A 15,366-nucleotide genomic window follows, 5' to 3' on the forward strand; every position below is an offset into this window, starting at 1 on the left:
TCACATGCTGAGTGCTCCAGCAGACTGACTGTCTCAAGACAGTCACTGTCTCAAACCAAAGACTCCACCTGGAGATGCTAATGTTTGCTTACTGCTTTTATTGCTTTACTTGGCACATACCACAGGCACCTAGAAAGTGAGAGGGACTGAGCTGACAGCAGAAGTGAAGCAACTGTGCTAACCAAAACGATTCTGTGATTCCAAGGGCCTCACTGGAGCTCTGCAAAGGTGAACCCAGATTTTGCTTCTCCACTATGGGTCACTAACAGAATTAGAATAATTGTGGGTGGAAGAGAACTTTAGGATCACTGTGTCCACCCCAGCACTGCCAGGTCACAGACAAACCATGTCCCTGAGTGTCACACCTCTTTTAAACACCTCCAGGGATGATGACTCCACTGCTTCCCTGGGCAGCCTCTTCCAATGTCTGACAACCTTTTCAGCACAGAATTTTTTCCTATTATCAAATCTAAACCCCCAGAAATTCAGGACAATCTCTCAGCAACTGATTTAGTCCATGAACAAGCAGGGAACCTTCCTGGACCCTCGAGACAACAGCTTCCCTGCCCATGGCAGGGGGGTTGGAACAAGATGCTCCCCAATGTCCCTTCCAACCCTGACAACGGTGTGGGTCCCTGCCTGCACAGCTCTGTCTGCACTGCAGGAACTGGCTGAGCCCTGCAGAAAGCCATGCAGCAGAACAAGGACTCTGCTGATAACCAAGGTGATGATCTCCTCTTGGAAGTAACAGAGAGCTCTAATGTCCTGCTGCCAGTTCCTGCCCTCTGATCACCTAACTTTGCTGACCAGCTTAGGGCAGTTTCAAACTTCCTGCAAGTTCACCCTTCTGCCACCAGACACAGTGCGAGGCAGGGGCAGAGGGGGGTGCAGAGACAGGCTGGTGGCAATAGCAGGGGCGGCAGCAGCAGCCTGCATGCTCCTCCTAGTGGCTCCCAAGCACAGGGGACACTGGCTGGCACCGAGCTGTTTTCTCCGGAGTGGTTGGACAGCAGCGGTGCTGACGTCTGGGCCTGGGGTCAGTTCCAAGACCCAGTCCTGTCTACAGACCCTCTTTCCCAGTTGTCCAAGGCAATACCTCCTTTTGTCCTTCTCCCTCCCACTGCTGGCTCTGCTTCCCTGTCCCAGATGAACACTTCTCAGTATTCAGGTCAGGCTGTGGTCTCCTCCATACTGCACAAAGAGCAGAGAGCCGGAGCAGAGAGGAGCTTTCCTCTTCTCCAGCACCACGGCCCTGGGAAAACCACTCACAGGAAAGCTCTTCCTTGCTCACTCACTACAGTTGCTCTGGACAGATCATGCTCTGCTGCTCTACAGGGACACAGCTACAGTCTGCATTAAATCCTAGCAAAAATTAGCTGCCACCCTCCACAAAGTCCCTCAGGTGTGTGCAGCTCCCCTCAGGGCGCTGCAAGCTGGCCACACATGGGTGGTGTTATGAGACCAGCAAAGAGCACAGCCCAGCAGCACGTCACAGTTAAGTGCTTGATGGACTGCTAGGGGAAAAAAAAGATGTGGCCACAATGTCTTTCTTCCTCCTTCCAGCTTGTTCTCTGAAGGAGCTGCAAAAGAAGCCCAGAGGATTCAGCTGGAGGCAGACACACAGCATGGAAAATTCCAGTCTGAACCACTGAAGTTTCAGTCAGTGAAAAAGAGGGGCACATAATAGGGACAGTTAATCAGTTTTAATTATAGGTGGTGGTACCAGTTCTGCCTGCAATTGCATTTCCCTGGTTACACACTCACAATACCTCCAGTGAAAGGCATGTCCTCACCACTCTGGGGAACAGAGAGAAAGAACAGCATGGGGAGGCAAAGGTGGCAGCAGCATTTTACAGAACCTCTTCTGTCTGCTCTCTTCAAGAAGACAGCCCCTGGGCAGATGTAAAGCCCAGAGCAAGATGGTAAAGGCAGAAGTTCACCAGGCAGGTACAACAGAATACTCATGCTGGCACAATGTGCTGAAAGCTGGGGTGCAGAGAGCCCACTGGCAAAGCCTCCAGGCAGTACTTCAGTAGGAGAGTGAGCCCCTTGGACCCCCCTAATCTCAGAGACTGCAGAGGTGCTGGGTTAAGAGAGGGAACAGCCTTTGGCACACCAAGGTGTTTCCACTCCCCTCTCCTCTCTCTAGAAAAGATCTCTACTGTTCTACCTACCACCTGTGGCCAGGATCTAACTCACCCAGCTCCAGATGCTCCAGCCCAAGCACCTGCACACAAGTCACTCAGCCTCAATACCCTTTGTAATGAGGGGCAGAGAAGCATTCCTGGAGTGTGAGCCACCCAGTTTTCAGGAGCCTGCTGCTGGAGAGAGAGATGAGCTGCCTCTCAGAAGTGCCTGCTTCTTCCCTCTGCCCACAGAGGAAGAGGAAGGTGGCCAGGGCTCTATTAACTGTGAGGAATCTTCCCTCTCCTTAGTAAGCCATCACTCCAACACTTCTCAGACTTTCAAAATGATTTCTTCCCCTGACAGTAACTCAGCTGCTTACTTCTGATGCTGCAGAGGGGGACAACTTAGGGCAGCCTGTTGCTTGCCTCTCAGCTGCAGCTGAATGGCAGGAAAGCAACTCACAGGTCAGTATTGTTCCATTGCTGCTGTTGGGTGAAGCTTTGAGTGCAGTCTGAAGTCTTGAGAACATTACTGCCTGCACTTGGAAAGCTTTTACTCTGCCACACAACTAGAAGCTTCAATAGGGAAAATAAAGAAAAGCTTACATTTGGCAGACAGTGATGGTTTGTGTTCTCACACTCCTTACACAGAATTCCCTCCTTCCCTGTGCTGTGCACTTAGGAGAGCCAACGGGTCAATGAGCAGGGAAAAACAATGGAAGAGAGCTGAGAGAATGGGCCCAGGCATCATTAACTGCATGGACACATTCCCACAGAATCCAGTAAAAAGCACTGCAGCCACATCAGCAGGATCACCTCTCTACATATGAACAAGGGCCATGCTTGCAGCTCTCCCAGCCAGAACTCTGCTTAACTCTCTCCTTTCAGAGCACAGAACTCCACCACGAGCAGGAGACCCATCCAGTCCCTTCCCAGGTTACACAGCCCTAGTGCTAAGCTCAGGAAAAGCAGCAGAGCATTCTTAGTGTACTCAGTCATCTGAGACCAAGACAGAGCAAACCTGTGTGCACAAAGAAGCTCCCTTCAAAGTTCCCAGCTTGTTATGATTACAAGCTGCTCACCATAGACTGAGGATATAAATCAGTGAATAAACCCCCAAACATTAACAAGCTGGCTGCACTGCTGCTCTGCTCCAGCACAGATGTCTCTCACACTGTCTGCCAGAAGTCATCTTGTAAAGGAAGAGGCCATCCTTCCTTCCACCCCAGATAACAGACACCTCAGGTATAAACCCTGCTAAGTCAGACCTTAGCAAAGTCTGGCATAAGTCTTTGCAGCACTCCAGCTGGAGAAGCTGGGAGGTTATTTCCAGCACAATTCTGCACTACAAACCCCTGCTGCAGGAGCATTCTGATGATACCTTTTAGGGACACACTTTCATAAAGGAGATCCTACCCCTGCAGATCCTACAGGTGTTTGCTAAGTGAACTGTTTTACTCCTGGTTAAGTGATGTTCCATAGAGCATGACCCAGGCTCACCAGCTTGCTTTTCTGGAGTGCATGTGAGCTTCCCTTGGGTACCAAAGAAGCTCTGCTGCTGTTCCTGTATACTCCATATAGTTTTCAAACATTAGCCACCCCAGCCATGGGAGGCCAGGGAGTGGCTGGCTCACAAAACACATGGATGCAGAGAGTACTGACCTGGCCCTCTGACATTGACATCCAGAACATCCACTTCTTGATCTGCTTGAGGTGGTGTAAGGGCTAGCGACGTGCTCCCACAGACATCGGCTGCCTCCAGGTGCTGCTGCGTCCACTGCCGCTGATCTATCTGCTCATCACCTCCTGGGAGCAAGGCTTGGTCCTCAGCCTGAGCACAGGAAACCAAGCAGTTGCTTCAAAATGCTCACCAGGTGGCCATTGAAAGTTCTTGGGGCTTTCTTAGTTTTCCTGGGGGCTCTTGGTTTGGGGTAGTGCTTGTCTGTTTTGGGGGGTTTTGAGGGCTGAGGGTTTTTAGGCTTTAAGCTCTTGAGGATCTGCATTTACCTCTGCTTGGGAGCAGCAGTGACCTGGCTGCTCTGCTGGCCTGTGGTGGCAGTGCTGCCCCGAGGGTTTGCTCCCCAGATGCCATTAATCATGCTTTACAAAGCAAAAGGAGGTTTTGAGGATGGCTTTTACCCTGCTGCTCTCCTCACCAGTGGTTTCAGCAGGGAGCATGAAGTCCTGGAGTCTTGGAGCTCCTTACCTTTGCTCTCTTTGGCTGAGGTCCACCATCACCTGCCCAGTGTTCAGTTGGTCCAGAATCTGCCAGGTTACCCTCTGGGATCTGGACAGACAGATTCCTAGCAGACAAAGGGAACACAGCATTTTGCAGGCTGACCAGGGGCTGCTACTGCTGTTTACACTAGCCTGCAGAGACCAAGGATGAGCTGCTTGCAGGTTTGGCAGCTTGCAAGGAGTGGGACTGAGAAACAAGAGATCCCAAGCAGCCAAGAGTGGTGCCAAATACATTTAGAACTGCAAACTTGGTTAATTTAGAGGAAAGCCAAAACTGCCCAGGTGTGATCCTTCTTCTGAAGCTTTCCATTCCTTCTGAGCCTTCTCTTTAATGAATTGAGCTAGAGGTATTGAAAGTCCATTGTCACCCATCAACCCCAAAATGTATCACCTGTTCCAGGAGGAAATTATGCAGCCAGCCCCCAGCTGCTGAACTGAATGGAGTGTCAGAAAACCAAACATCCCAGGGAGAGCAGATTTGACAGACTACAGTCAAAGCTCTTCTGTGCAAAACAGATGAATTAGGACTTAGAGAATTTAGAGAAGACTGAGAGGGGATTTAATCAATGTCTATCAATATCTGAGGGCTGGGGGTCAAGAGGGAGGGGACAGACTGCCCACTTTCACCCTGGGATAGGACAAGGGAAAATGGATATAAACTGCAACACAGGAGGTTCCACCTCAGCATGAGGAGGAACTTCTGCTCTGTGAGGGTCCCAGAGCCCTGGAGCAGGCTGCCCAGAGAGGTTGTGGAGTCTCCTTCTCTGGAGCCTTCCCAGCCCCATCTGGATGTGTTCTGTGTGCCCTGTGCTGGGTTCTGTGGTGCTGCTCTGGCAGGGGGGGTGGACTGGATGATCTCCAGAGGTCCCTTCCAACCCCTGCCATGTGATTGTAAGGAGTTCTAGCGTAAAGGGGCAGTTTTCTGTATGGAGTCAAGTGTCTTCCATGAAAGGCTTTCAAAACCCTCTACCAGACTGACAGACAGAGAGGCAGTGGCCTGTGTGCGACTCACTTGAGGCCAACGGCGTCCTCCCCGACCGGCTCTCTGCGCTTGTGGTTGCTGGGGTCCCTGCGCAGGATGAAGCCCTCGGGGAGCCAGAGCGAGCCGTGCTTGCGCTTGCGCTTTGCCATCATCACGCCCAGCAGGAGGATCAAGAGGATGATCAAAGCTGCCACAGCAAGGAGGTAGAGCAGCTGGGTCTTTGGTGGCAGCAGGGGTTCACCTAGAGATTCCAGTGAAAGCACAGTGAGTGTAACACAGACAATGACCTTGGAGGATGCCTTCTTCCCTCACTCAGCCTTCCCCCACAGGCAGTGTGCTGTATCCACACTGGGATGCATTTAGAGCTGAGAGGTGAGGAAAGCTTAGGCTATGCTGCAACTGTTGGGAGAGTACTTCCTGCCCTTCTGACTTCCCTTGATCTTGTTCCTCAAAATATCATTTAGAGTACATGGCTGCTGAACTGAAGGTCTTGCTCCCTGCTCAAGAGTCCTGCTGGCTGAATACTGCCACCCTGGATCAGCACAGAGAGAGCTGATCCACATCAGGCTATAAGCACAGCCCCACCAGGAGCAGTGATGTTACCAATCTACTATGAGACCACAGCTGGGCCTCAGAGTGAGGGAGAGGGGAGCAGGAATCAAAAGGGTTACATATTGCCAGGGGGGCACTGAGGAATGCCCTCCTCCCTCCTCTCCAGTGGCACATTTTTCACTGAATTCCTGGCCTGGAACACGAATGATTTGCAGTGCAGACAGCATCACTGAGCGTGGCACAGCTGCAGCACATCAGAGGTGACTCTTTCTACAGGGATCCAGATGTCTAGGCTGCAAACTTACCTGCCCTGCCTTGCTAACCAGGTGTCCCCCCAGAGCAGAACAAGCACAGTGCACACAGAGCCTTCTGCAAGTGTGCATGAGTAAGTTAGCTCCCAGAAACCACAGTGAACAGCGAGACAAATGAAGATGGTGATCAATGACCTGAGGATGAATTCTGCGAGCCCAAGCGTGCCGCCTGCCCTCCCGCCCCAGGCAATTTCCCCTCTGCAATTACTTACTCTGGACAGACACAAAAGGATAGGGCAACATGCCCTTGATGGCCTGAGCAGCTAAGAGAGCTGCAGCAGCCTCTGTGTTGTGAAAGCATTGCTCCGAATCCTCTGCACACTGCCGGTTGTCAATCTCCAGGAACACCCTGGTGCTGCAGAGGCACAGGAAGAGGGCACAGAAGTCAGGGACAGCGACTTTTGCCAAAGTGCTTGGTGCAGCTACAGCCCTTTGAGTTAACTGCTCCAGCCCACCGCTGCATTTGGTGGTTGCAACAGCTTTACACTTCCCCACAAACAGAAGGGCTACAGTCCTAGAATCATTGAACTGCCAGGGTTGGAAGGGACCCTAAGGCTCAGCCAGTCCCAACCCCCCTGCCATGGGCAGGGACACCTCACACCACAGCAGGTTGCTCACAGCCACATCCAGCCTGGCTGCAAACACCTCCAGGCAGGAGGCTTCCACCACCTCCCTGGGCAACCTGTGCCAGGCTCTCACCACCCTCCTGGGGAACAACTTCTTCCTCACAGCCAATCTCAATCTACCCATTTCTAGTTTTGCTCCATTCCCCCCAGTCTTATCCCTCCCTGACACCCTCACAAGTCCCTCCCCAGCTTTCTTGGAGCCCCTTGCAGACACTGGAAGGCCACAATGAGGTCTCCTGGGAGCCTTCTCCTCTCCAGACTGCACAGCCCCAACTCCCTCAGTCTGTGCTCACAGCAGAGCAGCTCCAGCCCTCTGCTCATCCTCATGTCCCTTCTCTGGATCCATAATGCCCCAGACAGGTACCTCCAAGCAAGAGCCAGAGGAGACCAAGAGCATCCTCTTACCCAATGACCTCCTGCTCCAGCTCCCTGTGCTTGCGAACCAGCACCAGCGATCGCCGGCTCCGCGCCGCCGACTTCTCCCCGTAGTATGGGAACACCATGGGGTTTCCCTGGGAGTCCAGCTTGATCCTCAGGTTGGTGTGCAGCAGAGTTCCCAGGGTGCGCAGGAAGCTGCGGACGTCCTCCAGCAGCTCGTCAGGGGGCATCAGGACCACGATGATCAGGGTGCCCTCCGCCAGCTTCTCGGCTTTGTCGCTGGCACAGTCCAGGCCGTCCCAGCCGCACTCCTCGCTGTTGCAGCCCTGGTCACAGCGGCCGTCTGCGTAGTGATCTGCACAGTACTTGTCATACCTGCAGCAGGGACAGGCTTACAGGCAGCATGTGGCACACACATCCTGTACCTACCCCCCTGTGCAGCCAGGGCCTTACGCTCCTCATCACACAATCACCTTGGCTGGAAAAGACCTTTAAGGCCATGGAGCCCAACCGCTAACTCCACCAAGCCTGGTGCTAACCATGTCCCTTAGCACCATTTCTGACGCCCCCAGGGGTGGTGATTCATCCACTTCCCTGTGGTGACTACTCCAGTGTCTGAGAACACTTGCAGTGAAGAAGTTTCTTCTAATGTTCAATCTAAACCTCCCCTGGTGCAGCCTGAGGCCATTCTCTCTTGCCCTATCACTTCTTCATGAGAGAAGAGACCAACACACACCTCACTTCAACCCCCCTTTCAGGCAGTTGCAGAGACCAGTGAGGTCTCATCACTTTAGGTAAAACAACACTCATTCAGGATATAAGGAGAAGAAATGTAACCCCAGGATGTGCTAGCAAGCTGGCAGGGTGGAAGCAGGATGCACAGAACACCCCAAGAAGATGTGCTTCAGTCTCAGCACCAGTGGAAGGGAACTGCTTATTCTGTTCAGTAAGATCAAGCTGCAACCCCTCCTGCCTTAACAAGAAAGGATCCTCACAGCAAAGCTGTAGCCTTTATCACAACTGAACAGACAGGAGAGCCGTGGCAGACAAGGTGGAAGACACATTCAGAGGTATACAGCTAGGATAAAACAGAGGCACTGCTGGCATGGAGTGAAATTCAGGACAGGAAGCAGCAGCATTAAAATCCAGTACAAGGTGAAGAGCCTCCCCTCCAGACTTCCACACAGGACAGGGCACACTCATCAGCAGGTGACACGTTACCATTGCCCAGGCTACCAGCTTAGCTCATAGCATACAAACTCCAGACCTTCTGTCCAAAATAGATGAGAAGTGCACAGAGCAGCAGAGACTCCTTGATGGCAAACCTTCAGCCAGAGCAACAACCAGCAGCAGAAACAACGGAAGAGATGGGAGCGGCAGGCAAGCGGCGCAGCCAGCACGGGCAGCACCGGCAGGAGAGGCAGCAGTGACACACAGAAAGCAGAGCAAGCTCAGATCAAGCCTTACTTGCACGTTCTGCTGCTTTGCTGACATTCAAAGTTGTCAAACAGGCACTCGGGGGTGTTGCAGAACTCATCGCACTGCCCATTGAAAAGCATCCAGCAGCGCAGCGAGGAGGAGCAGTTGGCCCAGGGATCTTCCATTGTCAGGGAGCAGTCACCTCCATCCCACTGGCAGGCATGAGTGTTGCAGTCCTCATCACAGTAGCCATCTTTTGCCTTCTCTGCACAATGGGAATCCAAACAGCCCCGGGGCTCCGGGCTGAAGGTTACAGGCTGCTCGCACTGGCTGCCTTGGGTGTGAGTGGGGCACTGGCAGTAATAGTAAGGAGGCTGAGAATGAGGGTGGCAGCTTCCCCCGTTCTGGCAGGGGGCACTGGCACAAGCCATGTTTGTCTGGCACTCCTCTCCCACAGCCAGCTTGGGGCAGTAGCACCGTGGACCAGAAGATGTCTGGATGCACTGCTCCCCTTTCTTGCATTTCACTTGTCCACAAGTGCTGTGGCTGCTGAACTCACATTTTGCTCCAGAATAGCCCTATGAGGAAAAACCAAGGGCAAAATAAACAAGTTGCCAACTGACTCTGACACTCTGAAGGCTGGAGGGAAGGTGTCACAGGCAAACCCCTTCTTCTCCTCGATTCCTCAAGCCTCACTGCAGGACTTTCTACACCTAGCCTCAGGGATAAACCGGGAACTCACAAGGCACTGCCACAGTTTGAGATGGATTTTGCAGAGCCATGAACAAGGGGAATCTTGCAGTAGGCACAGAGAACACAGGATAGCAACCAAAATGTTCCAACTGGCTGTTAGGTCTCAGGCAGAAAAGGCACCAATCCTGCCTCCAGGGCACAACTGCTTGGGGTGACAACAGGCAGCATCACCCTCCCAAGGCACCTAGAAGCCCTGGTGTCCCAGCCAAATCACAGAATCAACCAAGATCACCAAGCCCAACCACTCACCCAACCCTAACTAATCAGCCAGACCATGGCACTGAGTGCCTCACCCAGGCTGCTCTTAAACACCTCCAGGGATGCTGACCCCAGCCCCTCCCTGGCAGCTCATCCCAAAGGGCAATTCTCTGTCTGAGAAGAGCTTCTTGCTAAGATCAAGCCTAAACTTCCCCTGGCACAGCTTGAGACTGTGTCCTCTTTTTCTGGTGCTGCTTGCCTGGGAGAAGAGACCAACCCCCACCTGGCTCCAACCTCCCTTCAAGTAGCTGTAGAGAGCAATAAGATCTCCCCTGAGCCTCCTCTTCTCCAGGATAAACAATCCCAGCTCTACTCTACAGGACGTGGGCAGAGTGTGTGCAAGGGCACAGCTTTGCCAGCAGTACAGGAAAGATACCCTTCATCTCCAGTGGAGCAGTGAAACTCCTGAGAGTGAGTCCCAGGCGCAGTGCTTACCGGGGGGCACTGGCAGATGAAGCCCTCGGGCATGTTGCTGGCCACGGCGCAGCTCCCTCCGTTCTGGCAGGGCTTGCGCGGACACACGTCGATGACACTCTCACAGTGACGGCCTGGGCAGAAGAGAGCAGAGCCATCAGGGGCTGTGCACATCACAAAGCCACCACAAAGCAACCCTCTACGGTGGACACCCAACGAGCCACACTGTGAGGCCCCAGGGAGCCCCTCCCCTCCAGGCAGGTAGGCAGCATCCCTTCAGATGCTCTGCGAGGCGCCGCCTAGGCAGCGCTAGAGGAAGGCACATCTGCAGGCTCCGTGAGCAGTATCTGGAGACAGCCTGCCTGCCTTTCCTGCCTCAAGAATATGCACAGCCCAGCACCAAGGCAGAATCTGCTGCTGCAGTCCCCAGGTCATCCAGACACAGAGGCTGCAAGTGCTGGACCATGTGCGCCTGGGGGGTCCCTAAGCCTCCTTGGCCTTTGGGAAGATGCTCGGCAAGTCCAAAGGCAAATTGCCCCCTAAGCACGAACAAGCAACCCTCAGGACCAGGTGCAACAAGACAGAACAGGACAAGGCAGCAGACCCTCCTCAGGCTGATCAGCCAGATGGAGGTCTTACTGCCCTGACTAACATTTGCAGCAGTTTTCAGTGTCAAATTGTGACAGCAGACTATAAAAAGATGAGGATGACCTAAGTCTGACTTGGACCCCCAAGGAAACCATTAATAGAAGTCTCCAGACATGTGCAGCCAAGACTGACTGCTCACAGACAGGGCAGGATGGCCCACAGAGTGCTGGCATCCTATCAGTCAGGAAGCACAGCAAAGCCACCCCATTCCCTCCCAGGCAGGAGGGTCAGTGTGGAATGCACAGAAGACCAACAGCTCAAGGAAGAAACACGCTCCCCCTCCGTGCCTGACATTTCCAGACAGACTATGTCTGAGACAGCAGCTCCCCCTGCTCCTCCGAGGCTGCAGCAGGTCTGAACCCCCCACGCTGCAAGTTCTAGCAACCCTTGCACATGAGAGCCAGAAGCAACAGGAGGCACAATTCATGGGAGCAAGCTTAGCAGACAGGCTCAAACATAAACCTATCTGAGGGCCTTCACCAGCATCCCACTAGCTGGCCTGCCTCCACTTCCTTCATGTGTGGCTCTCTGAGGAGCTGCTTTTTACCCCCTAGGTAATGCATTCAAAAACTACTATGTGCCTTCTTCAGATGTGCAACTTTGTGATTTCTTTGCATCTGACAATCCCCAATTTAGAGGAAAATTGCAGCACCTTTGCATTTTGAGAACAAAAAAAAGGCCAGGATAAAAACTGCAGGTAAGGCATGCAAAGAGGGGCACTGGGAAGCAGGGGAAGTCACAGGCTCTAATGGAGGAACACAGGAGAAGTTGAACTGACATGGAAACCTGACAGCTGAGCGTTAAGACACATCTGGAGACTATTAGCCTAAACTTATGCCCAGGGGGAGGCAGAAAGCAGAATTTCAGCAAGAAAAGACATCTAGAGAGAGTGAGACATAAGTCTGCACAGTGTGAAATTCTTGCAAAGCTGTGACTCAAAGCTGGACTGTGGAAGGATCACATCACTAGGCTAGGAATGCACAGGCTGGCTGTGCAGAGTATTCCATCCTGGCCACCTCACCAATGCAAAGCAGAAAGGCAGCCAGGAGGAGGAAAGGAGGCCAAAAGCTAATCATGGATACCATGGCACTGATTTACAGGGGAAATTCTTATGCTGCCTTGCAAAAGGCAAAGTCATGGAGAGGTTGCTTGTGTGAACAGTTACACTTCCAGTATCGGAAATGGGAAACGGGGAAGGAGAGGGAAGTACTGCAGGAAGAATATCCTGGCAACCAAGTGCCTCAGGAGGTTCCTTTGTCTGAGACAGCTCTGGAAGCCAAATCTCTTAGAAGCTTTACAGAAATGGCTTCAGAAGTGAGCCATGCTGTAGGGAAAGAAGGGAAGCAGCTAGAGAAGCTGGCTGGCAGGAAGGGCAGGAACGGCCTCGCTCCCAGATGCTGCTCCCGGCCCGGAGAACGTTCAGCGCCGCTCACCGGTGAAAGCACTGCGGCAGACACAGATGTAGTCATTGATCAGCTGGATGCAGTCCAGGCTGCCTCGGGGGTTGCAGGGGTTGGAGAGGCACTCGTTGATGTCGCCCTCGCAGCGCTCGCCGGCGAAGCCGGGCAGGCACAGGCAGCTGTAGCCCCCGATCTGGTCCAGGCACTGCCCCCCGTTGAAGCAGCGCGGCGCCCCCGGCTCCGCCGCGCAGTCGTCCACGTTCTCCTCGCACAGGCGGCCTGTGGGGACAGCAAAAGGGACAGGCTGAGCGGGCAGTGCCAGAGACACCTTCCCCACGCTGCTGGCCAGGGTTTGTGACCACATCACACAGTCCCAGACAAACACAGGTAAAGATCCCAGCTCAATCCCTGTGCACGGCAGCCGGCCCAGGGGGCACGTGTTTTACACCCAGGCCACGCTGGCATTTAGTGGCTACCATGCTTGACTCCAACTAAAAGCATCATTAAAAACACAAATCCAAGACAAGCCCCAAACCCCAGATGCACTCCATTTAGCCCTGTGACTCGACCCAGCTGACCACCCTGTGCTGCCCTTGCACGGCGGTGAGCTCCCCACTGTTTGTTTAACTGGCTGCCTGGACCCCCTGCAAAGAGCATTTCTAGCACCACCATTGAACAAGCAACAAGGAACCAACAGGAAAGCAGCTGTGAGACAGCCCAGGCTGCAGGCCAGCCTGCCATTCCTGCCTTTGCCTTCTGGGGACCTACAGTAAACTTCAGTAGTTTAAAACCAGCCTACAGGCACTGAACCTTTTTACCACAAGACTCCAGGACAAGGGACAATGCAGGGTCAAAATTTAAACAATTACAGGGTGCTGGAAATGATGCAAGAACGAAGTAAGCTTTCTGTGTATTGAATCACAGAATTGATTAGGCTGGGAATGATCTCTAAGATCATTGAGTCTCTTAATCCAGCACTGCCAAGTGCCCCCAGGTGCCACACCCACAAATCCACTTCTCCGAGCAGCCTATTCCAGGGCTTGACAACCCCTTCCAGGAAGAAATTTTTCCTAATGTCAAATCTAAACCTCCCTCAGAGCAACTTAAGGCCATTTCCTCTCGTCCTAGCAATTGTCTATTTCAAAGCATCCCAAAGGAGACCTTCTGTTTACTCTCTCAAGACCAATAGGATGGGGAGAGATGGCAATGGTAAACTCGTCCATCCCCGTCGCCGAAGATGGATCACACACTCCCAAGGGACACTGTCGTGACCTATTCCATTAAAAGAAGAAGAAAGGGGAAAAAACCCAGGAGCAGCATTTATTTTTAAAGAGAAAATATGTGTCTCAAGGGATCCAGTGCACTTTGGGAACATTCCTCAAAGCAAATAAGGCACTCCCTTTAGACTCCACGTCATGACACCCGCAGTCGGAAGAGTCGCTCTTGCAACACTCAGTAACTGCTGAGCTTCATACCCCGAGTTCCTGGCGGACAGGAGCACTTGAAATGGCTGACGAGGTCTATACACGTTCCTCCGTTCTGGCAGGGCTGAAAGTGGCACTCATTCACTTCATATTCACAGTTGACACCTTGGTACCCAGGCACACACTGCCGGCACAAAAAGGAGCGTGAGCAATCTGCTCTAACAGACAGGGCAGCAGACGTCTGAGAAAGGCTAAGACAGGCAGAACAAGACCCCAGTGGGACAGAGTGGGGCTGCCTTTGCAGCTGTACAAGTGCAAGTGATTTCAAGGGCTGTGAAGCCAGCCAGCCTCAGCACACAACTTGACCATGGAACTACTCAGCAGCACACCGCACGCTGGCACTGGAGTGACTTCGCTCCTCCCATCCTGACACCAGCTTGGTAGCTTTCACCTAAGGTTTACATGGAACTCATACTGCCCCCGCTCTGGGCATGAGCTTCCCAGGGGTTCTGCGATTCTGAAGAGCCTAGGAAGGTTGATAGACCAAAATCTGATGGTCTACACTGCCCTCTGCATCAGCTGCAGGAAAGAGAAAGCAGTGGAGGGCATCTCCCACCCAGAGACGAGGGATATACTGCCCACCCAAGAGGGAGAACACAGCGTTTCTGGAGTGCATTCTGCCCAACATGTATTAATGAAAACTACACCTGGGGCAAAAGGTAATGCAAGAGAAGCACTCCAAAGAGGGAAGGAGTTCAAATGGTCATCAACCACACCTGCTTCCCATCGCACCTCTAGCTCAGTCTTAAAAGCCTCTCCGGAGCACTGCTGCTGCTCCAGCTAAACTGAAGGTTCTTTCCAGGTTGCTTTTATCCCCTCTTTGAAGCTATTCTCCCACTTGCACGTGTTTCTGATCTCCTCTGGTTCTTTTGCATTGCAATGCTCTGAACATTGAGGCCTGTTCCCACTAAACCATCACAGCTTACCTCACACTGGTATCCTCCCAGGTGATCCCGGCAGGTGGCACCGTTCTGGCAGGGGCTGGAGTCACACTCGTTCAGCTGCACCTCACAGTAACTGCCAGTGTAACCCACCTGGCACTGACAGTGGTGTGTGTTTCCAACGTTGAGGCAATGACCAGAGTGCTGGCACAACTGGTCCACTGTGACACCTGAAAGGAAGGCAAACACAGTGAGCAGCCATGTCAAACACACGTGCCACCAGTGCTGGCAGCTCAGCCCAGAGTCACCATCCTAGGCCCAAGAGCTGCAAAGCGGGAACTCAAAAATGGGTAAATTACAGTGGCTCAGCATCACAACTGGCTTCCAAATAGAGTCACTGCCCTTTGGATCACCAGCACCAGAGCTGGCAAGAAGTATCTGTGTTGCTGCACTATTTTACCACTGGCTGGCAAATATCTGAAGCACTACTGCTGCACTGCAAAGGTTCAGTGTTTGCACCTAGAATGACTGCAAAAGTTATGGGAGCTTGACACCTTTCTCCTTTGGCCCTGCATCTGCTTCTTTAGATTTCCTGGATTGAAAACCACAGTCACAGAATTGTCAGGGTTGGAAGGGACCCTAAGGCTCAGCCAGTCCCAACCCCTGCCATGGGCAGGGACACCTCACATCACAGCAGGTTGCTCACAGCCACCTCCAGCCTGGCTGCAAACACCTCCAGGCAGGAGGCTTCCACCACCTCCCTGGGCAGCCTGTGCCAGGCTCTCACCACCCTCATGGGGAACAACTCCTTCCTAACATCCAGTCCGAAGCTACCCACTTCTAGTTTAGCTCCCCCTGGTCCTATCATTACCTGACAGCCTACAAAGTCCCTCCCC

At 52.9% G+C, this 15,366-nt stretch overlaps 1 protein-coding gene across 2 annotated transcripts in view; it reads right to left on the reverse strand.

The window, feature by feature from the left end:
• The window catches only part of NOTCH2 (notch receptor 2), a 95,546-nt gene that overhangs the window by 8,512 nt on the left and 71,668 nt on the right, over window positions 1–15,366 (reverse strand). For both annotated transcript variants that reach the window (XM_068164506.1, XM_068164507.1), the window contains exons 20-29: window positions 14,516–14,700; window positions 13,581–13,713; window positions 12,139–12,384; window positions 10,079–10,191; window positions 8,681–9,210; window positions 7,241–7,588; window positions 6,422–6,564; window positions 5,377–5,587; window positions 4,333–4,429; window positions 3,789–3,957 (exon numbers count right to left, since the gene is read on the reverse strand). In XM_068164506.1, coding sequence (XP_068020607.1) covers window positions 3,789–3,957; window positions 4,333–4,429; window positions 5,377–5,587; window positions 6,422–6,564; window positions 7,241–7,588; window positions 8,681–9,210; window positions 10,079–10,191; window positions 12,139–12,384; window positions 13,581–13,713; window positions 14,516–14,700 — 2,175 coding nt within the window. The remainder of the gene's footprint in view (window positions 1–3,788; window positions 3,958–4,332; window positions 4,430–5,376; window positions 5,588–6,421; window positions 6,565–7,240; window positions 7,589–8,680; window positions 9,211–10,078; window positions 10,192–12,138; window positions 12,385–13,580; window positions 13,714–14,515; window positions 14,701–15,366) is intronic.

This window comes from Melanerpes formicivorus, unplaced genomic scaffold (assembly GCF_026170545.1).
Source record: "Melanerpes formicivorus ecotype bairdi unplaced genomic scaffold, bMelFor1.0.p_v2 SCAF_81, whole genome shotgun sequence".
NCBI classification, from domain to species: Eukaryota; Metazoa; Chordata; class Aves; order Piciformes; family Picidae; genus Melanerpes; species Melanerpes formicivorus.